The 25,809-nt window shown below is 51.8% G+C and overlaps 9 protein-coding genes across 9 annotated transcripts; 3 read left to right on the forward strand and 6 right to left on the reverse strand.

The window, feature by feature from the left end:
- Positions 1-85: 85 nt before the first annotated feature.
- On the forward strand, positions 86-5,248 carry Z519_00382 (uncharacterized protein; the record flags this gene model as incomplete). Its single annotated transcript, XM_016758139.1, has 1 exon — positions 86-5,248. The coding sequence occupies one exon, from the start codon at positions 86-88 to the stop codon at positions 5,246-5,248; it is 5,163 nt and encodes a 1,720-aa protein (XP_016625388.1).
- Positions 5,249-5,724: 476 nt separating this feature from the next.
- On the reverse strand, positions 5,725-8,226 carry Z519_00383 (pre-mRNA-splicing ATP-dependent RNA helicase prp28; the record flags this gene model as incomplete). Its single annotated transcript, XM_016758140.1, has 1 exon — positions 5,725-8,226. The coding sequence occupies one exon, from the start codon at positions 8,224-8,226 to the stop codon at positions 5,725-5,727; it is 2,502 nt and encodes an 833-aa protein (XP_016625389.1).
- A 704-nt stretch (positions 8,227-8,930) lies between these two features.
- On the reverse strand, positions 8,931-14,057 carry Z519_00384 (uncharacterized protein; the record flags this gene model as incomplete). The annotated part of the gene is made up of 4 exons (XM_016758141.1): positions 8,931-11,230; positions 11,288-11,435; positions 11,504-11,621; positions 12,904-14,057. 4 exons carry the CDS (start codon positions 14,055-14,057, stop codon positions 8,931-8,933), a joined length of 3,720 nt encoding a protein of 1,239 aa, XP_016625390.1.
- An 856-nt stretch (positions 14,058-14,913) lies between these two features.
- Z519_00385 (uncharacterized protein) lies at positions 14,914-16,370 on the reverse strand (the record flags this gene model as incomplete). Its single annotated transcript, XM_016758142.1, has 5 exons — positions 14,914-15,050; positions 15,106-15,214; positions 15,267-15,628; positions 15,682-15,727; positions 15,780-16,370. The coding sequence occupies 5 exons, from the start codon at positions 16,368-16,370 to the stop codon at positions 14,914-14,916; spliced, it is 1,245 nt and encodes a 414-aa protein (XP_016625391.1).
- A 584-nt stretch (positions 16,371-16,954) lies between these two features.
- Positions 16,955-17,941, reverse strand: Z519_00386 (uncharacterized protein; the record flags this gene model as incomplete). Its single annotated transcript, XM_016758143.1, has 3 exons — positions 16,955-17,680; positions 17,733-17,821; positions 17,923-17,941. The coding sequence occupies 3 exons, from the start codon at positions 17,939-17,941 to the stop codon at positions 16,955-16,957; spliced, it is 834 nt and encodes a 277-aa protein (XP_016625392.1).
- A 610-nt stretch (positions 17,942-18,551) lies between these two features.
- Positions 18,552-19,972, reverse strand: Z519_00387 (enolase; the record flags this gene model as incomplete). Its single annotated transcript, XM_016758144.1, has 3 exons — positions 18,552-18,906; positions 18,960-19,400; positions 19,452-19,972. 3 exons carry the CDS (start codon positions 19,970-19,972, stop codon positions 18,552-18,554), a joined length of 1,317 nt encoding a protein of 438 aa, XP_016625393.1.
- A 945-nt stretch (positions 19,973-20,917) lies between these two features.
- Positions 20,918-22,202, forward strand: Z519_00388 (26S protease regulatory subunit 10B; the record flags this gene model as incomplete). Its single annotated transcript, XM_016758145.1, has 3 exons — positions 20,918-21,134; positions 21,185-21,571; positions 21,625-22,202. 3 exons carry the CDS (start codon positions 20,918-20,920, stop codon positions 22,200-22,202), a joined length of 1,182 nt encoding a protein of 393 aa, XP_016625394.1.
- A 99-nt stretch (positions 22,203-22,301) lies between these two features.
- Positions 22,302-22,694, reverse strand: Z519_00389 (uncharacterized protein; the record flags this gene model as incomplete). Its single annotated transcript, XM_016758146.1, has 1 exon — positions 22,302-22,694. The coding sequence occupies one exon, from the start codon at positions 22,692-22,694 to the stop codon at positions 22,302-22,304; it is 393 nt and encodes a 130-aa protein (XP_016625395.1).
- A 1,204-nt stretch (positions 22,695-23,898) lies between these two features.
- On the forward strand, positions 23,899-25,472 carry Z519_00390 (uncharacterized protein; the record flags this gene model as incomplete). Its single annotated transcript, XM_016758147.1, has 5 exons — positions 23,899-24,086; positions 24,144-24,517; positions 24,577-24,809; positions 24,867-25,131; positions 25,192-25,472. The coding sequence occupies 5 exons, from the start codon at positions 23,899-23,901 to the stop codon at positions 25,470-25,472; spliced, it is 1,341 nt and encodes a 446-aa protein (XP_016625396.1).
- Between the last annotated feature and the right edge of the window lie 337 nt (positions 25,473-25,809).

Genomic DNA, 25,809 nt, shown 5'->3' on the forward strand with positions numbered 1-25,809 from the left:
TCTGAACCAACATCATTGATAACATGCAGCATCCTTAGAGGGACATTAGGAGTTTATTGCCTTAGAGAGGCGATAAAGCGCTGCAATGGCCGACTCTACCACAGATCAGGGGTCAAGCAGACCTAAATCCCGACAGTCAATCGCTCATATGCCTTCTGCGAAGACGGCCGCTTCGAGGGACAATGCGACAACGGACATTGCTGCTCTGCAAGCTCGACATACAGAGGCCAAAGCGGCAAAGAAGAAGTCGCGCGGCAAGAGTCTCGGTCCGGGAGGCCTTGAAGCCCTGAAAGAGTCGACCGGAAACGCAACGAAGGTAAAGCGACCGTATCTCGTGGCGAAGGCGCATTTTGTTGACTTCCGACAGACTACGACACCTTTCCAAATAAAATCAATTCTTAAACCTTCCATCCCTCTGACGCCACCTAAGGCTATACCATCATTTGACGAACTGCGCAAGCGGAGTACAGGAAAAGACCGGCCACAAGCGAAGAGCAACCCCGAAGAGCTTCTCATCGATTTCTCAACCCCCGGTCCTGGTGGGCAGGATGGAGGAGCAGTCTCGATGTCTGGCGCCGAGAATGTTGCAGACCCATTTAGTCCCATCGTGCGACGATCCCCGAGGAAGACTGACGGAGCAAGTGGAAGTGCGGAAGTCCTGGAACGCCAGCAGGAAGAAGAGCGGAAGCGGCTGGCAGAGAAGGAAGCTATATTGGAACGAAGAGCTGCGAGGCGAAAATCCCTGGCGAACCGAAGGGTTTCGTTCGCACCAGAGGCTACTTTGCACACATGGAGTGTCATGGAACTCGCAGAGGACTCAACAACAAGCTCAGCCTCAAACTCTACAAGAAGGCAATCTTCGATGACAGCAGCGCAATCCCCTATCAAATCGATAGGATCGCCCGAAACAGCAAATGCGTCTTCAACCCCTGCTGAGCTGACAGGGGAGCTGCTTGTCAAGGAGTCTCCTGCGAAACAGAGCAATGTTAGCCAAAAGAAACGCCGACGCAGAAGCTCAGGCCTCGCGGAGCCCATGCTGGATGATGTTGAAGAGTCGATGTATTCTTCAAGTCCTTCAGGTGATGTCACCACCGATAGCAGCCCTGTCCGCGTTGAGGAAGGTATTGAGTCTTCCGATGAGTCAGACACAGACGGCGATACTGCAATGAGTCTGGAAGATGGCACGTCACACACCGTAGCTTCTGAAGATTCAGGATCAAGCACTCCTTCCAGTCTGGAAGAACGCCTCCGGCAGGCGGCCGATCAAGCTGGAACCCGCGGCATAGAGTATGACGAGCATGGCGAGGACTTTCCAATGGAGATGGTCACCGGCACCGTGACAAATGCTTTTCAAAACTGGGCACAAGGTCGAGCTCATGAAATCGCAAACGATGAGATGCTTGACCCGGAAAATCTGGACCCTTACGCAGCTTCGCTGCCAGCGAAGCAGGAGAATGACGTTGAGATCGAAGATGAAAGTGACGATCAGAGTGGCGAGATGAGTATGGATGTCACAAGTGCCGTTGGCGGCATAGTAACTGGCCGATCTCCTAGCAAGACATGTTCAAGATCGCCTGTCGCCCGTCGCCGAAGCAGCATTCGTCGCCGCCGCTCGTCTGGTAATGAATCCACGTTTGATGAGACCATGGATTTTACAGTTATGCAAGGTGGGATCATCAGTGCTGAAGCTGAACAAACGGTGAACAGCCGGGTATCCGATGAAGACATTAGCATGGAATTCACACATGCTGCTGGAGGTGTCCTGAGCGGAGCTGTTGCTGGATACTCCATGGTATCTGAACACACTGAGGAAAACCTGGCTATGGATATGACCACGGCTGTTGGAGGAATCCTGCCCCCTATTGAGGAGCAGACAGAGCCCCAGACGGATGTGGAAGAGCAGACCGTGGCTATGGACATGACCAGGGCCGTGGGCGGCATCCTTCCTAACAACCGGGTAACGAGACAATCTCCTCGAAATGCTACGTTTACTTCACCGCGACGTTTACCAGCCGAAGAAACCAAGCCAAAGTCTCCACCAAAGACACATCAGCACAGGACATCTATAGCTTCAGAAACTGGCAGTCCGAGTCTTGCTTTGAAACCACGACTATCAGGCAGATCTCAGCGGAGCGCTGCAAAGGCCGTTGCCGCTCCGCTACCGGAACAGCAGAATAGCACGCCTGTCAAGTCGCAAATGAGAACGCAACAAGGCACCCCTTCAAAGCAGGTCACTCCACTTCCTCCACGAGCCGAAACTCCTAATAAAACTCCATCGTCTGCAAATGTCTCACACAGAACCGCATCTCCAAAGAAGCTATTCAAGGCTGAGATCAAAGCCAGGACATCGCCGGCGTCTGCAAAACGAAACGCACTTTTTTCTCCCGGCAAGCAGACTCCCAGTGTCATTCTTAAAGCGCCAAAGCCACAGATCGGACGTCGGCGGTCGAGCGGGATTGGCATAGACAAAGATGGAATCGGTTCCCCACGAGTTACTGAACTACTGAACCGTCGATCCTCGATTGGAGACGCCGCACCTCAGTTTAAGCTTGTTAGTATCGAGCCGACAATGTTGCACTCTGAAGACCCGCAACAACTTGTGCAAGAGGTCGAAGCTGAGAGGGCAGAAGAGCAGCGACGAGAGAGCGGCAGATTTATCATGGAACAAGAGGCCGATGAACCTCAGGATGAGAATCTTACTTTACAGCTTAAAGATATGATTGAGTCGATGACGCCACAGAAACCAAAATCTGGCAAGCTCAAAGGCAGAAAGAGCCTTGCAGTCGGAGGTGCTAAAGGTCTTCTGGGAAAGAGACCCGCAGAACTCGACATGGACGATGATGATGAGGCTGACTCGACTCCGAAGCGCCTAAGAGTGGTTTCCAGGGAGGGCAGTCCCGTGAAAAAGGTTCATTTACCGAAGCCACCTAGCAAGGACGAAACCACTGGCAGACTCGGCACAAAACTCCAGAAGTCGCTTCAAGAAATGACTGACAATGACAATGCAACCCCAAATCTTGGAGCTGCGTCCCCCAGCAAAAACGTTGTGGCACTAAGCCCAGCCACCACTAAACGCTTTAAGGATATCAAGGTCAATGATGAAGCAAGACCAGAATCATTCGAGGACAAACTTGATAACGTGGTTGGGGCCATTGACATCTCCACAGTTCAGATGGAAGAAGGGTCTGCCCGGGGGGAAGAGGCCAAGATCTCTCTTCAGCAGTTCTTGAACATGACCAATATTCATTTCATCGAACTATCAACCACAAAGAGGAGACACACAATAGCACAGTCAACACCAGCAGCTGGATCTCAGACGAATAGGGATGGCAGCGACACAGCGGACAACTTTGTTGCAGCGGCCACAACACTGCCCCTCCTCGAATTATATCAACATGCGACAAGAGAGCTAAAGTCCTACATCTCTGCGGGTCGCAAGATTATCCGCTCCATTGAAGCGGAGACTCTTGCTGACCAGCCACCACTTTTTCGTGAATACATCGATGCTCGCCCAGACGTGAAGATAGTTATGGACAACCAATTCCGCAATGGAAAGGCTAATGCTCGTCTGCAGAGCAAAGAGGGATGGTATCAATGGAGAGCACAGCTAGTAGAGGGTCTCAAGAATGGGCTGGAGGGCATCGATCAAGGCATGCAAGCGGACCTCCAACTCTTACAGCAGCAGCAGCTGATGCTGGATTCTGTGCTTCCCCAGTTGAATCAAGAACGAATCGACCTCGAATGCCAGAGGGCATCGTTGCAGCAAAGCCTAGAAGAATTGGACAGCGTTCACCATGAGTCTTTGACAAATTGCCGGCGAGAATTACAGAATGCTGACGAATATTGTCTTCAAAGATCTACTTTGCTCGAATCATTGCGTGAACAGATGAGAGAAAAGGAAGAAGCACTTCTAGCTGCTGCCGAACTCAAGAGCGAGATGAAAGATCAGATTACGGAAGCAGATCGAGTAAGGGAAGAAAACAAAGGTTGGCCCGTTGCCGATGTCCTGAGCCTCAGGTCAAAGGTTGATGCCATTGAGAAGCAGACTGGCTGGCGATTAATTACTGCAGAAGAAGATATTGATGGACCAACCGAGTCTGGTCCCGCTCTCACTATGATCTACAAGGATCACTTGCGACTCTTCTTTTACCCTCAGGCTTTCCAATATAAGGCTTCAGATGCACCGCGGCGCAGGTCAGGGAGGAGATCAGCATCGACAAGTGGTCCAAATGCACCTATCAGCTTGACTTACGCTCCCGCGGACCTAGAAGACTCCGATGCAAACCCGTCAGAGCCACCCACCGAGAAGCGCTTCTTCTTGCAATTGGTCAGAAGCCAACTCCATGCGTATGCAATGATGCCAAAGCGATCAGTATCACCTAGAACCATGTTGTCAACTGTTTCTCAGGGCTGGGATCTTGCATGCAAGATCTCTGAAGAACTTCGGCTTCTGAATCTCGTGGGCATCGCGACGGTCTCAATTCTAAGCGACGAGAAACTCGGAGTCAAACTCATGCTGATCACCCCCGAACATGGACGGATTGACATCGAGTTTGCAATAACTGTCGCGGTTCTGAATGATGGCGATATTGTCGCTTCAACTAGCGTAACTGCACATGCAGTTTATGGACGTTCGGTGGAATTGCTGAGTGGTGGGAAGGGTAGGAAAGTGCAACACGCGTTGGGAAGGGAGGCTGAGAGTAGAGTCCTGGGCGAGGGGGCGTTTGTCGGCGCAATCCACGGCCTCGAAGAATGGTTGTGCGGGCAGGATAAGGTGAGACAAGAGACGAAGAAAGAGGAAGTTATGATTGCTTCGGTCCCCAAGCCTGTTGATTCCCCAAAGACAACAGCAGGACCTTCAACTTTGGCTCCAGCTTCGGCTCCAGCGGCACCCAAGCGATCCCCTCTGGCTCCGAAACGCACCAACCCACTACAAAAGAAAGCTCTCCCAGTCCCCAAGCAGCGTCTCGAAAAGATCAACCCTCAGCCTTTGTTCCAGCACCATCAAGATCAGCACCATCCATCCTCCGAGAAAGAAAACTTCAAACAATCCCTGTCGATATCAGGCAAGGTGTCTTCTCACCACCCGCTCCATCGATCACAGCCGGAAGAAAAAGGCACTGTCGACGCGACAGCTGGGTGGGAGCAAATAGTGCCCAGAGCGGCCATCCCGCCAGAGATGCAGGAGGCAATGATGCACACGACGCCTATTAAGCGCGTGGGTGCTTTGAGGAGGAGCCCGATTTGATTGATCTTCACCTGGGCGATGCTTGGTGATTCGATATAATGTGACACGATGTGGTAGGAGTTTGGAGTTTTGGACTCTACCCTTTTTTTTGGCTTCGGTTCCGGCCTGTGGATGTCGAGTTAGTTGAATCTCTGGATCTTTGGATTTGACAAACTACCCAGTAGGTGGTATTATTGGAATGAAGACTCCATGACTGACTGACTGACTAACTAAATTGATTGCTGGCAGCGGATTTGAAAAGGAGCGGAGCGCTAGGTTGTATGCAGTATGTCGCAGTATACTGGTATTCCTTCGTGTGAGGTAGCGCTGGACAAATGCGCATGTAGCATTCATTCTCCCCTGCTAGTCTCTCATACAAGGCACATATAGTCAAGAGCTCTTCTCCTTGTTCCGACAGCAGCAATTTATCATTGCTTTCTGGCTGGGAGGAGGGAATCTACTTTGATCAACCCATCAACCTGCCTCCGTTCGTCAGTCTACCAGCCACCGCCGCCCTTCCCTCCAAACCCGCCACTTTCATCACCGGCCGACTTTCCACCCTTCATCTTATCGCCTCCTGCCAACCCAGCGCCCCTCTTCTGCTGCGCCGCCTCATGCTTCCTGAGCTCCTCCGGCACCCTGCTGATCGAACTCTTCATCAGCATCTGCTTCAAATCATAGAGCACGTCGTTATCCTCATTGCCCAAGAAGGTGATGGCCACGCCAGATTTGCCTGCTCGTCCGGTACGCCCGATGCGGTGCGTGTAGGATTCAATGTTGGTCGCCATGTTGAAATTCACCACCAAGCTCACGTCGGGGACGTCAATACCACGACCTGCAAGGTCAGTGGCCACAAGGACATCGGTTTTGCCGTCCCGGACTGATTGCAGAGCTGCCTCACGTTGTTCCTGCGTCTTGGATCCGTGCAATGTGACGCTGCTAAAGCCCATCGATTTGATGTCCCTGGCAACGGCGTCGCAATTCCTCTTGATATTCACAAAGACAATGATCGGTGGACGGAATTCCCCACTGGAAAGGATTTCGTTCAGTCTCTTCTTGCGTTTATCTTCGCCGGCAACGAATTCCACCCGTTGCTCGACAGTGTCGACTGCTTCGCCCACATTACCGATCGTTACGATCGCAGGTCTTCTTAGGTATTTTCGTGCAATCCTCTCGACGGCGGCGGGCATGGTTGCGGTGTACATCATTGTCTGGCGATATCGGTCTTTTCCGCCAATGTGCCGGGACATGGCTCTCCCGTCTTCGGCGGCTTCGCTGTCGGGTTTCTCATTGCTGACAGGCAGGGCGTCGAGGATTTTATTCACGGGCTCTTCAAACCCTAGGTCGATCATGCGGTCTGCCTCATCCATAATCACGTAGCAGCATTGTTCCAGCACGATAATGCGACGATCGATACAATCCACCAGACGACCTGGCGTGGCGATGATAATTTCTGCACCGTTGCGAAGATTGTAAGCTTGTTCCTCGATACTGTGACCTCCTACTATCGACACGACCGTGAACCCTAGTGGTGTGGCGAACTTTTTAGCCTCAATTTCGATCTGTTGTGCCAGTTCGCGGGTCGGAGCAAGGATGATGGCATAGGGGCCGTTGTTGCGGCGCATATCGTCTTCATCTAGGCGAGGAAGTTCGGCAATGTAGACGAGTAAAGGGAGGAGGAAGGCTGCAGTTTTTCCTGAACCTGTTACGGCGACGCCGATGAGGTCGCGGTTTTGGAGGGCGATGGGGATAGCGGCCCTTTGAATGGGTGAAGGATCGACATATCCTACTTGGTCGATGATTTCCAACAGCTTTCTCGGAAGTCCAGATTCTTTCCAATTGCGCATTGGGTTGGGGATGCCTCCGCCTTTGGTGCTGATATTGAAATCCTCCTTGAAAATGCGCCAGTCTCGTTCGCGCATGTGCTCCAGTTTCTTCTCACTCCAATGTTTGTCAATAGACATCCGGCCAGATTCTTCTTTCCTCTTGCGCTCCATTTCGAGAATCTCTTGAGCGCGAGCTGCTCCGGCAACCGTGTCTCTCGATTGCAACGCGGCTGCATACTTTCGTGCAGCTGCATCGGCCGCTTGTTCGTCAAACCCACCCAGCCGGCCTCTTCCAAAGAAACTGACCTCGGCGCGATTGTTGTAGATGGGATTGTAGTCCGGTGTGGTGTCCTCCTCGGCATTCCATTCAAAGTTGAATTTCTTCTCTGTGGTACGCCGTCGCTTCTTCATAGCGGAGAATGTCGATACGTTCATATCAGCACCCATATACCTCTGCCGGATAATTTCCGATTCTGTCTTTTCAGTCCGATCGTCCTCCGCTCCTCTTTTTTGTGCTTTAGATGCTTTAGAATCGCCGCCGAACGCCGTTGGCTTGGGTGCCGCAGGGGGGGTGAAATCGACGCCTCTGTTGGGTTCTCGTGACCGCATCGCAGCAGGACCGGTGGGAACATCTCCATTACGGAGGGCTTTCGGTCCAGTCGGTGCCACACTTGGCTTGGACGGTTCCGGTGTCGCAGATGAGCCGTTCCGTGCTACCCCGTTCTGGTGTTTATGGGCAGAAGCCGCCTCAACCTCCTTCTGCCGCTTCTCCAATGCGAGTTTTTCACGCTCTGCCCTAGAGAGGAACTTCGGCTTACTGGCCGCAAGATCAGCCTCTCTCTTCTTCTTCAGAAGTTCCTCGACACTCAGCGGTGTCGTCTTCGCTACCTTAGTCGAGCCCCATCCTTTCTTCTTCGGCAGCTGTGGCTTGACGGCACTTGTTGTAGCGTCTGGCTCGTCGCTAGGAGGAGGCGGCACCTGCTCAGGCGGGGGTGGGGGGACGCTTGGATCTGTAGGCGGAGGTGGCGGCGCAAATCTTGCGTCTAGCGGGGGCGGAGGAGGTTCATTTTCAGCGAACGGGGGAGGCGGCGGTGTCTGTGGTCTTGAAACAGGGTCAACAGGAGGTGCTGGCATTTCAACTTCGTGGTGGCCGTTCACCATTGTATCCGCCATCCTGGCGTATGTTGCGCTGGCTTGAATCTTTCACCGGCCCTTAGCCAGACGAAAGTTTTGGAATAAGAAAAGAACGCGAGCCGTTTGAAGCCAGTAGTTTCACGGAAGGGAGGGTTAACCTCTTGAGCAGGAAAAGATCGGAATGGCGATAGAAGTCTATGGTGGAAGCGAAGTTGTCGAGCCTAGTAAAGTCGGAATAAGACCGGGTTGAGCGCCTTGGGGGGCCAAATTCTCGGCGAATCAATTTTCCGGAAAAGTGGGAACTAGTGATAATACGGCTTAGTCCCCATAGTCAAGGGGTGCAGATCAGTGACAAAGTCATCAGTGACCTGAAGGCCCCCTGAAGTTCAAGCTCGAGGGGAAAGCATTCGTCAAGACCACTCAATCCAAAGAAGTATTCTAGTTAGGTGATTCATTACCATATCGTACAAGAAAATTAAGAGCGTGAGACCCACACCCTTATATCAACAAGCCATTTCGTATCCATTACTGTACCTTCGTCGAACAAGGAAAACTCCAGCTTCAAACGGGCCCATCCCATCCTCGCCATGACTCTGTCCAATCCATCTGTTCACTCAAAGCACTCGAAATAGAGATATCATATTCCCCCAAAGCATATTCATAACCCTTTTAATTTGGCTACTCCTTCCGCCCGTCAAAGGACAGTGCCAATCAGACGCAAGCAACGCTCTTCGCAGTCATCGTCAGCTGTAAATTCCGACACCTTCCTTTCGTCTGTAGTCGTCCCCATCATCATCTTCAGCAGCACCTTCCGGAACAGCATCACTCCAAATCGTAATACTGTCCAATCTTTCGCCCTTGTTCAAGTGAACCGCCTGGAATGCGTCTACTTCTTCGACGTCCTCCTCGTCTTCTTCACCGATGACAGCATGTTCATCTTCTTCCTCTTCCTCGATGATCTGATTTTTCCTCTTCGAACTGCTGCCTCTTCTGCCACCTCCGCTCATAAAATCCTTCAGGCCCAAGTTGAGCTTCCCGTCCGAACCCTCACGGTTTCTCCCAGCGCCAACAATAGCAGGGCTTCCGAATGCCGCGGGGAGCGTTGATGCGGAGAAAAAGGCTGAGTTAAGCATAGGGCCTTTGAAAGGTGACTTCTTCCGTCGAGCGAACATGACATTTGAGCCGAAGCCGTGGCCTTGCGGTGTACCCGGTGGATGATTGAGGATGTCATTGCCGATCCCAGAAAGCGGGCGGGGTTGAAGGCCGGCATCTGAGCCTCTAGGGGTTCGGACTAGACGGATATTCGAAGGGAAAGCATTGGCTGTCGGTGTCACTGGGAGGACTTTTATTGAGGGGTGAGGTGAGCGGCCGTTGAGACTAACCGTACGGCTGGTGGGGCTGTGAATCGTGTCGAGACTGTTAGAACTTTGGGAAGAGGCTTTGCTGTGAGAGGCGTTATGTCGGGGCATGCTGCGGATCGATGAGACGGATGAGGATGTCGATTTCCGGCTCCGTAGGCCTGTGGAACTGCGTCGGTACGAGGAGCGCGGAGTTACGGGCGAGGGCGAGAGAGAGTTGCGATGAGGTCTCGCACGGGCTGTATCAATCCGAGGCGCTGGGTTTGTCGCAGAAGGAAGAGGCTTGAAGTTGGAGGTGGCAGGGGTCAGCGCAGACCCGTTCGAGGATCTGTTGGGATTTGCCGCGTCAGCCACATTTCTGGTGATCTTGTTCATTTGATTAGAATCTTTCGAAAGGGTCGCTTTTGAGTCATTGCTGGAATGCCCATTCAAGATTTTGTCCACCACCCTGGTGTTGACTGGTGACCTAGCTCGCTTCGTGGAGTCGACTATCCACTGCTTCAATGCTGTGAGCTGGCTTAGAAATTGTCGATTGCGGAACCTCCCACTTCGTCTCTTGTTCACTCCATTCATGGGACCCAGTAACTCGGGATTCGTCGTCACGAGCTGTAGCGTGCTGCTCCGGCGTTTGCGTTCCTTGGGTGGTATGGGAGGTCGAGAGCCGCTCCGAGAGCGCACAGAGTCTTTATCGATCGGTGGTGGCGGTGGTGTTTCAGCCTCGGGAGACTTTATGACATCGCCTTCGGGAAGTTGAGGCAAGTCCCCGACCAATATCTGAGGCGTACTCCTTCGCTGTGTCCTGCCTCGACTGCTACTCCGACGGCCCTCGGTCTCACCAGGAGAATGCTCTTCGTCGACCTCAACCAGAGTGGGTGCAATCCTCTCTAATCTGCTACTAGCACCGCTCAACCGCCTAAGGATCTTCAACTCGGCTTCTCTTTCCTTCCGTTTGCGTTCTCTTCGAGCTTGCTTCCTTGTTTCTTTCTCAATGAGTAATGCCCACCATCCAGCCAGCGCGTCACAACGTTGCGCAAGTACGTTCTCGATGACTTTGTCAATATCCACACCCGCAGACTTCATTCGTTCAAGCGTCTCCTTTTCTAACTGGGTGGTGAATGCCGCTGGCTGTGAAAGTTTCAGAATCGCTTGCTGATGAGGTGCATGGTCCGACAGAAAAGGGTCTGCCAGAATATCTGACAAGGTTGGTCTGTGCAGAGGCCGCTTCGAGAGCAGTTTGGAAACTAACATCTTTGCGGCTTCCGGAAAAGTGTCGGGATAGACCGGATCGTCTTTTAATATCTTGGCCTTTGTGGCAGCATCGTCGTCTTCATCGAAGGGCAGTTCCCCTTTCAACAGCGCGTAAAGAATGATGCCCAAACTCCAGACGTCGACCTTCTCGCCCGCATATTTCTCTCCTTTCAGCATTTCGGGTGCACTATAACACACAGTGCCACAAAATGTTTGCAGATAATTCGCTTTGCCCTCGTACTCCCTGGTGAAGCCAAAATCGCAGAGTTTAACGTTATCGTTCTTGTCGAGAAGGACGTTCTCCAGCTTCAAATCTCGATGAACACATGATTTACTGTGAATATATGAAACCGCTCCGACCAGCTGAGTGAAGATCTTCTGTACAGTCTCGACGGGAAGTGGCCCATTCTTGCATAGATAATTGTACAACTCGTCACCTGGCACGCTATTAGTCGGCACAACTTGTCAAGATCGTTGCACTCGCATCTTCATACCCGGACAATATTCCAAAACTAGCCACACCAGAGATTCCGTTATTATAACTTCGTAAAGTCGAGCGATATGAGGATGAATGAATTGTCGATGGTGGTGAATTTCTCTCGCGAGGTTTGGGTCGTCCTTCTTCGAGGCCTTGAGCACCACCTGGTTTTGCAGTTCTGGTCAGCAGCTGCGGCTTGGGACAGCCGGGTGTCGACCGTGCCAGAACTGACCTTGGAGCCATTTGTCAAATTGTGTTTGGCAAGATAGACCTTGCCGAAGGAGCCTTTTCCAATGAGTTTCCCTAACGAGTAGTTTCCGACAGTCTTGAGTTCTTTCGAGGCGAATTGGCTAGTTGGGGAGTGTCAGCGCAGACTTTGGATGTCTCGACGAATAGCAAATCTAAGATCTTACTCGAGTAACTCCGAGTAGGAGTTGGCAAGCTGTTCGCGATCCCCAGTCAGCCCATTGCTTGCGAGACACGCCAACATGCATCAATTGTAGTCCTACTTTTGCTTTATGTTGCTGAAGCTCGGCTTTTGTCCTTTGAGCTTGCATTCCTTGCGACAACTGGACCCTGCAGATTGGAGTAGGAGTTCATGCGGCTTCTCCAGGGTAAGGATAACATGTGGGCAAATCCGCAAAGGGAGGCTCCGCCGATTGGTGGTATGTTCGCGTTTTCAGGAGACAGCGAGCAGTCGAGGAGCAAATTGGGGCAAGTCAAGGTCGGGTCTGGACGTAGTCCGTATAAAAGCGCATTTGAGTCTCGTTACCTGAAAAGTACGAGTCGGGGGTTCTCTGGCACTCCGCAAAATCAGTGACGTTGAACAGCGGGAGGTGATGCAAGCGGTGACAAGGCGGGAAGATTAAGAGTTTGGGATCTCGAGACCAATTGCCAGCGGCCGCAAACATTGAGTTTGTTCAGGGTTGTGTGGAGGTGCTGGAGGTGCTAGTGTGCTCGGTGGGAAAAGGCGGGAGGGAGTGAGAGGCTGCGCCGGGTTTGGTGCGCAGTGTGGAGGGCTGATCGCCGTGTATCCCTGGACCCTCACCCTGACTTACCTTACTCCGTCTTTCTTCCAGCAGCATGCATACACATAGGAGGACGAGTTGGGCACCTTGGATCTGGTCGATGTGCTAATCCCTATATCTTTAGAAACCTCTACAAAGTCCTGGTCTCCACTCAGGCCGTTGCGCACCAATGATCTACAGGTGTATTGGCTATTCATGCAATCGGATTCCGTGGATACATGCCCACCGCAGTGGCTCCTCGAACACATACCGAGCACTCGATCCCGACATCTCTTACATTGCACGTGTGTCACAATGTTGAAACTCCTACCCAGCAAGCCAGGTATGGATGGAAGGGAAGTGAGAATACGATATAGGAAATGTAGTAAATGGCACTTTTAATAATGTTCAACTTGCCAGTTGAATCTCCGTTTCCACCGAGATGGTTCTGATATCTCCAAGATCTCATGGTATTATCCACAACTCCAAGCTCAATAACAAAACACTTTGGGTTTCTATACATTATACACGTGCATCTTAATGTTCCAAAACAAAACAAGATCGTTATCATGATCGTCGTCGTCCAGCACGGTCTTGACTTCAAGACCTTGGAGCCTGGTAATACCTGTTCTCCGTATACAGTGATGAGGGTAATTCAGAGATGACGCTTGTCCGGTCCGAACCACTGCGATGTCCTGATGCACCCGACGCAATCGATGGGTCACCGTCCTGCGAGAAGTCTTTTGCACTCAGCCTCCGGACCTGAAAATTCTCGGCCACGAGGCTACCCTGGTCGGATTGAGCCTGCAGATTTGGTGAGCCCATGAGCGTCCCTTCAGACCCGGACAGTTCAGACACCATGCTCATTCGGTGATCCAAAGGAGGAGTATCGCGGGCAGGTGGGGCAAGGTGGCCTGTGTGATACGTCGAACCAGGCAGCTCGGCCAGGAATTGTTTGGGCGGATCGGGTTGCTTCAGCGGCGCGTAATAACTCATCCGTTGTTGTTGGGCATTCGCTTGATAGGGAGGTAGACTGTAGGTGCTCATTCGCTTGTCGTCGGGCCGGAATGCCGGGTGAAGCGCCATTGTCTGCCAACCCAAGTCTTGCTGCGGCGACAGCATCTGAGGAGAGAGGGGTCTTTGGTAGATGGCGGGTGTATTGAGGATTTGCGAATTCGACATGTGAGAGCCGGATTGGAATCGAGGAGTTTCAGGAACAGGGGTCATGGGCCCCCCCAGGGTCTGGACTTGTTCCTCAACGCGCTCGGCCTTTTTGAGAATACGCTCAACCAGGACTTTATGTGAGTTGTCGAGGTTCTTGCGAACAAATGAAGTCAACAACATGTTGCACCTCATGTCCCCATCTTCGCGGAGGTAAAGGCCCGTTCGTGGAACATCCACACCAAGTTCTCGCGGCTCCGGAGGCTCCCCAGGTAGAGACCCTCCGATCGACCATTTTTCCCGGATATCCAGCCCCATGGGAGCATAGATGTGTGTCTGGAGCCCATATGGAGTGTCATGAAAGCAAGCCTTGTAGCTGACTTTCCCCTTGACGATGCCTCCAGGCAGGTAATGGATCTTGTCCGTCAGCTCTTGCCAGGCGCAGTCTAAGAATTCGTCGGCCGGAGCATCTCTGGGAGTTTTGATCGGGTGATGTTCGATGACTAGCGGGTTCAGCTCTATCATTTCATCGTGGTTGTGAAGCATGGCAATCGCCACCTCGCGCGAGACCTGGGGAGGAAGAGGGGTAATGTTGGTGAAAAGCGTGCGTTTCGGCATGGTAACGGCGGTCAGTTGGCTGGATGGGACTTGTTTCTCGCTTGTTCGGTTGCTGTCAATCCAGATCCTTGGAGATGCGTGAAAACTCGAAGGATTTAATAGTAAAAAGGTAAACAATAACCTGGTTTTCCCGTTGCTGCTCTAATCTCACAACGAGGCCAGAGAAGGGGATCATCCGAATTTGAACGGCTCAGCCCAAGACAAGCTGCAGCCGTGCCTGGGGAGAGCCTAGATTCCGTTAACGCAAACGACAGTCTTGGTAAGGATTCACCTAAGAATAGCTAGTGCTTATCACCTCTTGGGTAATTCTCAAGGTGAATCTGTACTGTGGCTGACGTGACGGGCACTGATCGTTGTTGCGAGTGGCCAGAGTCTATCCTTGCCCATCCCCACGACCCCTTGCTCCAGCCTCCTGATCGCTTTGACACCCACCTTTACGGCTAGATCCAAGAGAGACAGAGGCGGAGCGTCGAGCAACAAGCCCTGCACTGCTGCGCTTTTGAAACGCGAACGTTTCGAAACGCGGGAGTTACATTCTGTTGCGGCTGGGGGAGAAGGGCTACTTTCCTGGATTGACAACAATGTTCTGTACACATAGCTGGATATAGGGAGGAAGGGAGACGAAGGCGAGGCAGAGACACCCATATGCATCCCTCGGCCATGCTAATGACTAGGGCCACGTGTGGCCACTACCTAGGCCATACCCCGGGCCAGGCGGAGCCAAAATTGACGGTTGAATACGAAATTGACCTCAGTTGGTCGGTTGAGGCCTGCTCCGCCTCACGGGAGCTGCTTTACCTAACCGGTACTTGTAGGTATGTACGAGCAGAAGCCGAAGCCGTACTCCGTATAAATATTAGTTTCGCCCCCCTGCTACCTTCGTCAATCTTTCTACAGCGTCTTTGCTGATACAAAATGTGGGATCCAGCTCCTTCAGTCCGGGCTCGTTGTATATTGCCAGCGTTGCGAGCCCCAGGTATGAGTGCAGAAGATCTGGAGGGACAATTAGCAGCAGGATGCTTTTCTGTAAGAGGTGGTGACCACTAACCCGGCAGTTCACCAGGGCCTTTCGCAAATCCTCCGATAATGTGGGTGACCTTCCCCAGGAGATATCTCCTTAGTGAGTCGACATCAACTAGATGATGCTGTTGCAGGATCTGCTGGGTCATCAGCGAAGTAGGTCAGGATGTATCATTTGGGCATACTGACGGCGAGAGCTCCCACATTCCAGAAGCAGTAACAGGTGTCTGCAATCTTCCCACAGCGGCCGCAAAATCCAGCAATTGCCTTCTGCGCGACTAAGCCGATCTGCATTTTGGACACGTCGGGCGACAATGATTGTGCTGCTTCTTGCTTGGTCTCAATATCGGCCCGCTCCCCATGTTGATTGTCTTCGTCCTCATCTTCGTCCTCGTTCTCTTCTATCCAGGTTGTTTGTCGATCCAGCATCCATCGGGTACAGATGGAGGTGTCGACGTTGGCTCGTTCCGCCATCTCTTGCACGGACACAGCGGGTTTCTGAAGCAAGGCGAGAAATGAGAGTGTCGCGATGCCACAATAGTTCAGCCCGGCTAGCAGAGATCTCAGCAAAGATAATAGGTAATTAGACAGGCAGGGATATTACAATGAGCTTCAAGAAGAGGAGCTTGGCCGATTCCACCCTCGTGAGACTCGAATAGACGTCAGCCCTGGTCGCCATTTAGCAGACTATTGAATCCTCACCTGGCAGTTGGCAATATACCTCTGCAAGCCTGCTTCGTCGAAGCCCGGCATTTCTGCATGCTCCCCGTTTCCTTGCAATATTTTCATGATTCCTACGGCGCACATGAAGTGTCGTGGATCGTCTGCCCCTTCCACCACATCGTTCTCTCCCAGAAACTCCCCGAAACTACCATTCGGCCTTTGCAATCCTGTCACCCAGGAAAGGCATTCTCTCCGCTTAACTCTGGAAAGGTCGTCTCCCAAAATCACCAATGTAACCAGTGCAAAGTAGGTATTTGGCAGATTGGCCGGATCCCAGTGCCAGTTGTGGTAACTTCTTTGGCCGCCTAGCATTGTCCCTGTGAAACCTCGGAAGCCGCCTGTGTGAGGGACCTGACAGGCGTAGATCCATTCAATCCAGCCTTGCTTCTCGGACGGCGTGATGACAGTGTCAAGTGCTCCCAGCAGATCCAACGCGGCGACAATAAAGAAGCCGAAACTCATTCGGCTGGCTTCACCAGATGTGTAGGGTTCGGGCAGGACCTGCGCGCACCGTTTCCAATACTTGATGTGGCGCTCCCTATCAAGGACGCAGTCCTCTTCCGCCGCCATAGTAGAAGCACCAATCAGTCTCAGGTCTTTAACAGAAAATGGCTCCCAAAGTGCATTGCCGGCAGGGACGGGGTCTGAAAGCGAAGTTATCAATGTTGGTTCGCTCCACAAGTCGTATGGTGATACGAAGAATGTACCAGAGGATTTGTGATTTTGGAGATCCAGAGGAGAGAAGGTCAGTTAAGAAAAGGTCTGCAAGTCGATCAAATTGATGGATATGGAAACCCCCAAGAATGGAATTGGATAATATTTGGGCAGAATACTTTGTAGTCAAAGGAGCGCCCAAGACGGGGTCGACGGGGTTAGATCTCTAATGCATCCGATGGCAACCCGTCATTACTGGTTCAAGCCTCTAAAGCAATACTCAATTCGAAATTTCATCGGGGCGTCATATACTGATCAATGTGCCATAATGATGCTGTCATTTGTATCAAGAAAACTCTGATAAATTCATAATCTAAGGCCGCCTGTCTCTCGCACATCCTTTTCATTTCTCATAAAAGATGTGGCTTGACTTCGCACGTCTTATGCAATGTCCCGAAAAGAGGTTAAGAATAGAAAAAAGGAATGCATCAAGAAGTCAATCACATAAAGTCATCGTCCCCAAGGCCGTCATCGTAGCTAGTCACGTCCGCTATCCCTCTGCCCATGTCTCGGGTTGCTGCAAGAGTCGATTTGGTCTTAGCTGCCTTTGACTTTTTGCCACCCTTCTCTTGCGCCTTCTCCTCCTTCATCTTCTCGTTACTCAGAGCCGTCAGCGCACTCGCTGCCTTCTTAATCTCTGCACTTGGTAGGTCGGCGCATATTTGCTTCACGAAGGTTGGGAGCCAGATGGCATAGTGCGGTTTTGAAGAAGCGGCCGTCAGCAGAGGTACCAGAGTTGTCGAAAGGGCGTCGAACTGTGACTTGGTGGCAGGCTTGAATAGAGGCAGTTGTGACAGATCGATTGTCTGACCCGGGTTTGCTTTGTCTTCTATTATCACCGCCTTGTTCGGTGCAGCACGCGACTTGGGTTCCAGCGCAGCATCGGCAAACAGATCTTGTGCGTGTTTGAGGTCGGAGTCTTGTTCTGACTTCCGTAGTCTGGCACGCCTAGTTGCTTCATCTTCCTCTGAACTCTCTTCCTCATCTTCTTCTTCTTCCTCAGCTCGTTTCCGTCGGTTTGCTTCCCGGTGTTCTTCTATCCGCTGAGACTTGGTCTTCTTCTTGGCTGCGGCTTCTGCGTCGGCTTTGGCTTTGGCTGCGGCCGCTCTGGCAACCTTCTCTCGCTCCGCTTCAGAGTCTTCCTCTTCCTCCCAGTTATCAGCTACCTAGTATTCATCAGCCTTTCTGTTGATCGGTCCGAACAGCAGGCCAACGTACTTCATCGGAATCTTCTTCGTCGGCAAACTTGCGTCGCGCAACAGGAACGTCTACCGACTCTTCCTCAGAAGACTCTTCGGACTCATCATCTGTCCAGATAGCAGGATTAACAAAATGTTGTCGGTATTTCAGAAATTAGGGGAAGGGAAAGTAAATTTCCCTCCCCGTAACTTGCAAGAATGCGACTCACCCCACTTTGAAGGAGGCATAGTGCGGTTGAGCGTAAAAAGCCTAGGGTTTTCGCCTTGTTATTGATCAAATTGTGTCGCACCAAAGGTAATAGTCACGATATGGGCGATGTGTTGGGTCCACGCAAAGCGAAGGAGAGTACGGTAAATTGAATAGGATATAAGGTTTCGATTCTAAGGTTGTGACGATAAAGAGTCGATCGAACAAAAATTCGGGTTGCGAACGACAAAAATGCCAAGACTTCTGAGGAGATACTGACGAGCTGGAGTAGGCCGAGTAGGATATACACGTGACTGTAGAGAGCATTTTAAATTACCGAAAGCGCCGGCTGTTGCCGGGAAATTTGGAGTGACATGTGCTCAGTGGGAATGTCTTAGAATGTCTCCAGCCACGCTGACAGGGCTGAACTATCCCAATTGCATCACCATCCCTACACGCTGTGGTGAAAACCGCCTCTGTCCGACTTATACGAGCAGTGAAGTTGCATAATTCGTTCTTTATTCCCGTAAAGTGCATTAAACGCACATAACCCTGCCTCAGGCTATCCGAAGTGTGGATGTCTGGCGTCCTCGTTTCCCCTGCCCCCTTTCCCCGCGGCTTGATATTTCATTGTCCTGGAAATCCTACCGCTTACAAGGTGACAGATTTGCGGAAGTTGGTGCCAGCGTAGATAGCGTTGGATCCCAACTCCTCCTCGATGCGCAAGATCTGGTTGAGCTTGGCGAGACGTTCAGATCGTGCTGGCGCGCCAGTCTTGATCTCACCAGCTCGAATGCCGACCACTATGTCAGCAATGGTAACGTCCTCAGTCTCCCCAGAACGGTGAGAAACCATCACTCCCCAACCAGCAGCATAGGAGTCTTTAGCGGCTTGGATGGATTCGGTAAGCGTGCCAATTTGGTTGACCTTCAGCAACAGAGCGTTGCAAGCTTTTGACTCAATGGCTCTCTTAATGCGCTTGGGATTCGTCACGGTCAAGTCGTCACTAAGTCTGGTCAGCAATCGTGGCATTCTCTGCCATCAGACGCGAGGACTTACCCGACAATCTGGAAGTTGGACGTCTTGAAGAAATAGCTCCATGCCTCCCAATCGTCCTCAGCAAAGGGATCCTCGATTGAGACAATTGGATACTTGCTCGCTAGAGATTTGTACATGTCGGCCAGTTGCTCATAGGTGATCCACTTGCTTGGGTCGCTGTCGGGGTTCTTGAAGTCAAGATCATACTTGTTCTCCTTCTCCTTGTAGAACTCGCTGGAGGCGACATCCATGGCGATGTTCATCTTGCCCTTGTAACCAGCTTCCTCAATTGCTGCGGAGATCAGGTCCAAAGCCTCTTCGGCGGTTTGAATATCTGGAGCAACACCACCCTCGTCACCGACATTGCCGGCGGATTGGCCGTACTTCTTCTTTGCCAGCGCCTTCAGCTTCTGGTAGACCTCAGCACCCCATCGGAGACCTTCGCTGAACGATGGTGCTTGGCTGTGTGTGGTATTAGCTCAGCTTGAAGCGTTTAACCTATAGGCCACATACTCGGGGACAATCATGAATTCTTGGAAGGCGAGACGACCACCGGCATGCGAACCTCCGTTGAGGACATTCATGAATGGGACAGGGAGCACGTATGGCTTCTTTGTGCCTGCCAGGTCGGAGACATGTGCGTAGAGAGGGACACCTTTCTGAGCCGCACCAGCTTTGGCTACTGCAAGACTGACGCCCAGAATAGCATTGGCACCGAGGTTGGTCTTGTTTTCTGTTCCATCAAGCTCGATCAGGAACTTGTCAACAGAGGACTGATCTGTGCAATCGATATTCTTCTCAATTAACTTTGGTCCGATGATGGTGTTCACGTTGTTGACAGCCTTCAGAACACCCTTCCCTCCCCAGTGTGTCTTGTCACCATCTCGGAGCTCGCAGGCTTCGTGCTGGCCGGTGGAGGCGCCAGAAGGAACAATAGCGCGGTGCAGACCGGTCTCAGTTACGACATCAACCTCGACTGTCGGGTTACCCCGGGAGTCGTAGACGGAGCGGGCGTGCACCTTGACGATAGGCATGGCTGTTGGTGGGTCAGTGAATGGAAGATATCGGAACAATGGCAAAGACGAGTTCACAACCAAGGGCCAGAGCCGCTGAAGTCAAGTCAGGGAGTAAAGGGAGCTATTGATGGCGACAGCGAAGTGGACAGGGGAGCTTCATGAAGAGGGCTGAGGAGAGCTCGAGCAAGGTACATACTTGGTGTTTTCAGTGGTGTGATAGAAGTGTTGAGTCAGTGAACGACTGCTTAGTGATGAACCTGAAGGGGAAGGAGGTGTACAAAGTTTTTCTTGTTAACGGAGTGACGGAAGAGAAGAGGATGATGCGAAAGGATTAAAGGAAAGATATCAAGAGCAGTGAAACTTTTTATTGTTTTTCGGTGGGGTATGGGCAGGAGCGATTGAGGATGCTGATCGCTACAAAACTTCAACTCAGCATTTCTTCTTCAGCAGCGATGCAGAGCGGGGAACCTGATTGAGCCCCTCCAAAGCTGTGGTTTAACCAAGTGCCCATCGACGGCCACCGATTGTGGATCGGCCAGGGGTCCTCCCGCACCCAACCCGCCTTGCCCGCTACCCAGCTCGCCAGCTCGCCAGCCTAGTGGCCCGTCCTAAGGGCTCTCGTCACCATCGTTTAGGCTTGGATTATTACGGTGCTCCTTTAGGTGCCCACCCTGCCATTCACACGTGATCTTATTCGGAAGACCTTCCCGCCTTGGCCCAGCCCTGACTGCACCCTTGCCGCGTAGTGCTATTGGTACCTGCAGCGCGCAAGCTTCACGGTTTCTGGAACTCTCAGACAATTACTGATTCCGAAATCATCTCGACAATCGGCAACAACATCTCCAGTCTTTGAGACACGGATTACTACGCCCTCGCTCCTCGACCATCGAGCTCCCACACGATCACTCCCAACAGATTCGCAACTGCCGGGTATCTCATCTGAAATTCTTCCAACCAGCCAACATGGATGGGAGCGGTGATCCAGAGCGGCAGCTGGCCCTTGAACTCTATAAACAGAAATTACTAGATTCCAGAGAATGGGAGGCCAAGTTAAAAGCCCTCCGAATGGATATCAAGGGCCTCCAAAAGGAGTTTGAAACAACAGAGGAGAACATCAAGGCATTACAGAGCGTCGGACAAATCATCGGCGAAGTTCTGAAGCAACTTGACGAGGAGCGATGTTTGTTTGCCGGATCTATCTTGTTTTGGAAAACTGTTAACATAGTCTAGTCATTGTCAAGGCATCCTCCGGCCCAAGATACGTCGTCGGCTGCCGATCCAAAGTCGACAAGTCCAAACTGAAACAAGGCACGCGAGTGGCGCTCGACATGACCACCCTGACCATCATGAGAATGCTTCCTAGAGAAGTCGACCCCTTGGTCTACAACATGTCTTTAGAAGATCCTGGTCAAGTTTCTTTCGCCGGAATTGGTGGGTTGAACGACCAAATCCGAGAGCTGCGGGAGGTGATCGAGCTGCCCCTCAAGAATCCCGAGTTGTTTCTCCGGGTTGGTATCAAGCCTCCCAAAGGCGTGTTGCTCTATGGGCCCCCGGGAACAGGGAAGACGTTGTTGGCAAGAGCAGTGGCGAGCAGTCTGGACACAAATTTCTTGAAAGGTGAGTTCCTCGATCGTCAGTGGCTCCCAGGATCGATGCTGACCTCACTCCAGTTGTGTCGTCTGCGATTGTTGACAAATACATCGGCGAGTCCGCGAGGCTGATCCGCGAGATGTTCGGCTACGCGAAAGAACATGAGCCTTGTATCATCTTCATGGATGAAATCGATGCTATTGGCGGGAGACGTTTCAGCGAAGGAACATCTGCCGACCGAGAAATTCAGAGGACGTTGATGGAGCTTCTGAACCAGCTCGATGGTTTTGACTACCTAGGAAAGACCAAGATCATCATGGCCACCAACCGACCCGACACCCTGGATCCTGCATTGTTGCGAGCAGGAAGGTTGGACCGAAAGATTGAGATTCCGCTGCCTAATGAGGTTGGCCGTTTGGAGATTCTGAAGATTCATGCTGCTGGAGTGGTGACGGAAGGCAACATTGACTTTGAAAGTGTGGTCAAGATGAGCGACGGTCTCAACGGCGCCGACTTGCGAAACGTCGTTACCGAAGCCGGCTTGTTCGCCATCAAGGATTACAGAGATGCGGTCAACCAGGACGACTTCAACAAGGCGGTGAGGAAAGTGGCGGAGGCGAAGAAACTTGAGGGCAAGTTGGAATACCAGAAATTGTAAGATATCATCGGGTGGCTGGGCTTCCGTGGATTGCATAGCGCGACGACGGTCAGGGGTGAATCAAGGCTTGCTGCAGCCTGCTATAGATGACTCGTGTTTCTATTCCTGTATGAAGCCCATGGCGATGCGCCACCAACTCTGAAGCCCCCTCGCCTCCATATGGGTGGCCATTTCCTTGACCGTCGCGACTTCTTCCAAACAACCCACTTTTGCATCCTCTTGCTGGGGACCATCCCCGTCAAACTCGGATAAAATAGCATGAACCGGTGCTGCTAGCTGGTAGTCTTTATACCTCAGGTCATGGACCGTATCAACCCATTTCCGGACATTCGATCGCTCGCTGCCGCGAACATACATGACGCCAGGAATGCCCCCTGATCGAAGTAGGGCGTAGCATTGGTACTGTTTTGCAGCAGCTTTGAGCCGGGCAATCTTCTTCCTGGAGGTGATATGGTGGGTTCGGATCAGGGCATGGTATGCTCCCCCTGCCATATCTTGCCCGTTTGTGATTGATTGATCTGAGCAGGGCGTAGGGAGAGCAAAAAGGACGGACCTGTACGGGATGGTTATTGACGCCTGAGGCAAAGACAAGCAGGATAAGCGAAGCTGGAAAGGACCACGAAGGACTTGAAGGACATTGTCGGCAGATTATCGGCTTAATATCCGTCTCTCGCGTCTTGCCGCCACGTTTTCGCCCCTGCAACGTTCGAACTTGAAATATTCAATCAGCTCAACCGAGTAATCCTATTACTTAGTCCACTGTACCTCTACATCCTCCTGGACCTCTCCGTGGGAGATGGTGAGTTGACACACACTGTCGCGACCAACACCAAGCCTCAAGAGGCCGGCTTCGTGGTCTCGCTCCCCAATGGTCGAAGAGACCGCTTTTACTACCTTGAAGAGGCGGACTTCGGCGCAGGCTGCTCTAACCAGAATTTTTTGAAGCCCCTGTTTGCGGTGTCATTGCCCTGTCCTTTTGGCGCTTTCCCCGCATCGAGAATCTTGCGCCTTCAAAAGCTCCGATCGATGACGGCAATCAACTAATTAAAATGGCAGCATTCCGCACAACCCACAACTAGCAGCGCGAGGACAATGGCGATGGTGAGATATTCACCCGGCTTCAATGTCGAAGCGTGTCCTGCAGCCGGTGCCACCTATATATCCATAGCAATTTGCGCGCCTATGTCAACTATGAACCAAAGAAGACAATTGGGGTGGCCTCTCTGCTGTCAACGCCCTTCATGATGGGAGGTGATGCCAGAATTCCGCCATTTGTGCCGTCGGATCTTCGACCAGCAGAAGCGGCTGCTAGCCTCGGTACATGCAATGCAATCTCGCTGGCAAGATGGAACCCTGGATTCCCATGGGGATCAGAGACGACGCCATTTGCGGATTTAGCCATGCTTCCTACACACTAGCACGGCTTCTTACAAATGCTCCATGTCCTGCCGTTCTCTGGGGGGTACCTTTGCAGTACCCCGATTGTCCTTGGACTTCACTTCCCACTTCTTTCTCCAGTCTCATTGTGCGCTCCTGAAAGACAAACCATCGTGGTGTGATATTGGACGGCATTGCATTGGTCATGGGTCTTTGTAGTCAATGACTGTCTTGCTGCTTCTGACCCAATTCTCGACGGTTTGACGGAGGAGGAGAGGCAGACCAATATCTCCATCTGTTTGCACATACACCCATCGTCATGTCAGACCCTCGGCATGATATTTCCAAAACCGGTGGCGATGCCATACCCATTGATGCTCCCACGAGCAAAGAAATCGAGATCGAACAGACAACCATCGTTTCTTTACCACCAATAACCCTCACGGATGGGGGTTTCCGGGCATGGCTCCAGGTCATTGGGTGTTTCCTTGTCTTCTTCAATGTCTGGTACGGTGCTCCTGTTCTTCGTGGGAAACCAAACTGCTAATCGCAGTTGGCCTCCAGGGGGTTCACCTTTGCATTCGGCCTCTTTCAAAACTATTACGAGACGGGCTTCTTGAAAAGCAGCTCTCCATCCGACATATCCTGGATTGGAACTCTTGCATCCTACCTGTTGATCGTCATGGGCGTCATTTCTGGGCCATTGTTTGACCTCGGTCATTATCGCATTATGCTCTTTGGTGGTGCGACGATGTCATGCTTTGGAATTTTCATGTTAAGTTTATCGAGCCAGTATTACCAGATCATATTAACCCAGGGTATTTGCACCGGATTGGGCTGTGGGGTGCTTTTTATCCCAGGGATGGCACTTGTTAGCCGTTCATTCAAAGCGCGAAGAGCAATTGCACTGGGCCTCGTTAGTTGCGGCGCACCATTTGGTAGGTGGAAGCTCTGATTCTAGTCAAAAGGGACTCGTGCTTACTGTTTAAAAAAAAAGGTGGTATCATTTACACTATTGTTTTCCAGCAGCTGATCGACCCCCTGGGTTTTGCTTGGACTGTCAGGGTCATGGGTTTCATCATGCTCGCCTCGTTTCTCCTTGCATTCCCACTGTTGCTTTGGGGCGCCACGAATATTGGCGATATCAGCTCGGGAACTGCGCGAAAGCTCTTCGACAGAGCAGCTCTTAAGGATCTCGGATTCTGGTGTTATACCTGGGCCAACTTCTTCGTGAGTCATTGGGCCGCCCAAAAAACCATGTCTGTTCGTAAACGTTGACCGTTGCAGTTGTTTACCGGCTACCTCGTTCCCTTTTTCTATATACCTAGTTACGCACAGCTTGCACTGGGCACATCGCGAGCTCTAGCGCTGTATTCGGTTGTAATTGCGCAAGGAGCTTCAGTGGTGGGCCGAATGATAGCCTCGACCGTTGCACTGCACATAGGTGTGATGATCCCCTGGTTGACATGTGGCTTCGTCTCCGCTATTCTTTGCATGGCCTGGATAGGCATTAACAGTATAGCTTCCTTCTGCGCTTTTGCCGCCCTTTATGGTGAGACATCCCAACCTTCCAACCATTATTCCTGCTGTCGTGGTAACAACTAGCATGCAGGCTTCTTCAGCGGCGCTCTCATTCCACTTCCGCCCAGCATATTCCCCGTTGTCTGTCCTGATCCGAAGGTACTAGGGGCCCGGCTCGGTATGGCTCAAGCAATCGGCGCTACCGCTTCTCTTATCGGCAGTCCGATCGCCGGTGCCCTGGTTGGTGACGGTGGGCGGCATTATGTCGGATTGCAACTCTTCAGCGGCCTTGTCATGATGGTCGGAACTGTGTTACAACTATGTCTTTGGTTCACCTTGGTAAAGAAGAGAGATTGCAAGATCTTAGTCTAGGCTCGTTTCGTCACTGGCTGCCCAAGTCCATGTCTCGAGCCTAAGGTTCCTCATGAACTTTATGAAAATTATGGTACCCAGTCGCAACGCCCTCCCAAGACTGAACCAAACAGGTTCAGATGGCTCACGACATATTACAGAGAAACGCAAAACCCGTGATCTGCATCTCAGCTCAGACGGCGCGCTACATAAATAGCCCACCGCTTTTCGGCCCCAAGCCCTCCTCCACATGATCATCCCCAGACCAGACGTCAGTAAAGGGAAGCGCCTTCCAAAAGATATATATTCTCGCACAGCAAAGCAAGACCGGCTTCTTCTCAGTCTATTTACTTTTAAC

The sequence above is a fragment of the Cladophialophora bantiana genome (assembly GCF_000835475.1).
Source record: "Cladophialophora bantiana CBS 173.52 unplaced genomic scaffold supercont1.1, whole genome shotgun sequence".
NCBI lineage: Eukaryota > Fungi > Ascomycota > Eurotiomycetes > Chaetothyriales > Herpotrichiellaceae > Cladophialophora > Cladophialophora bantiana.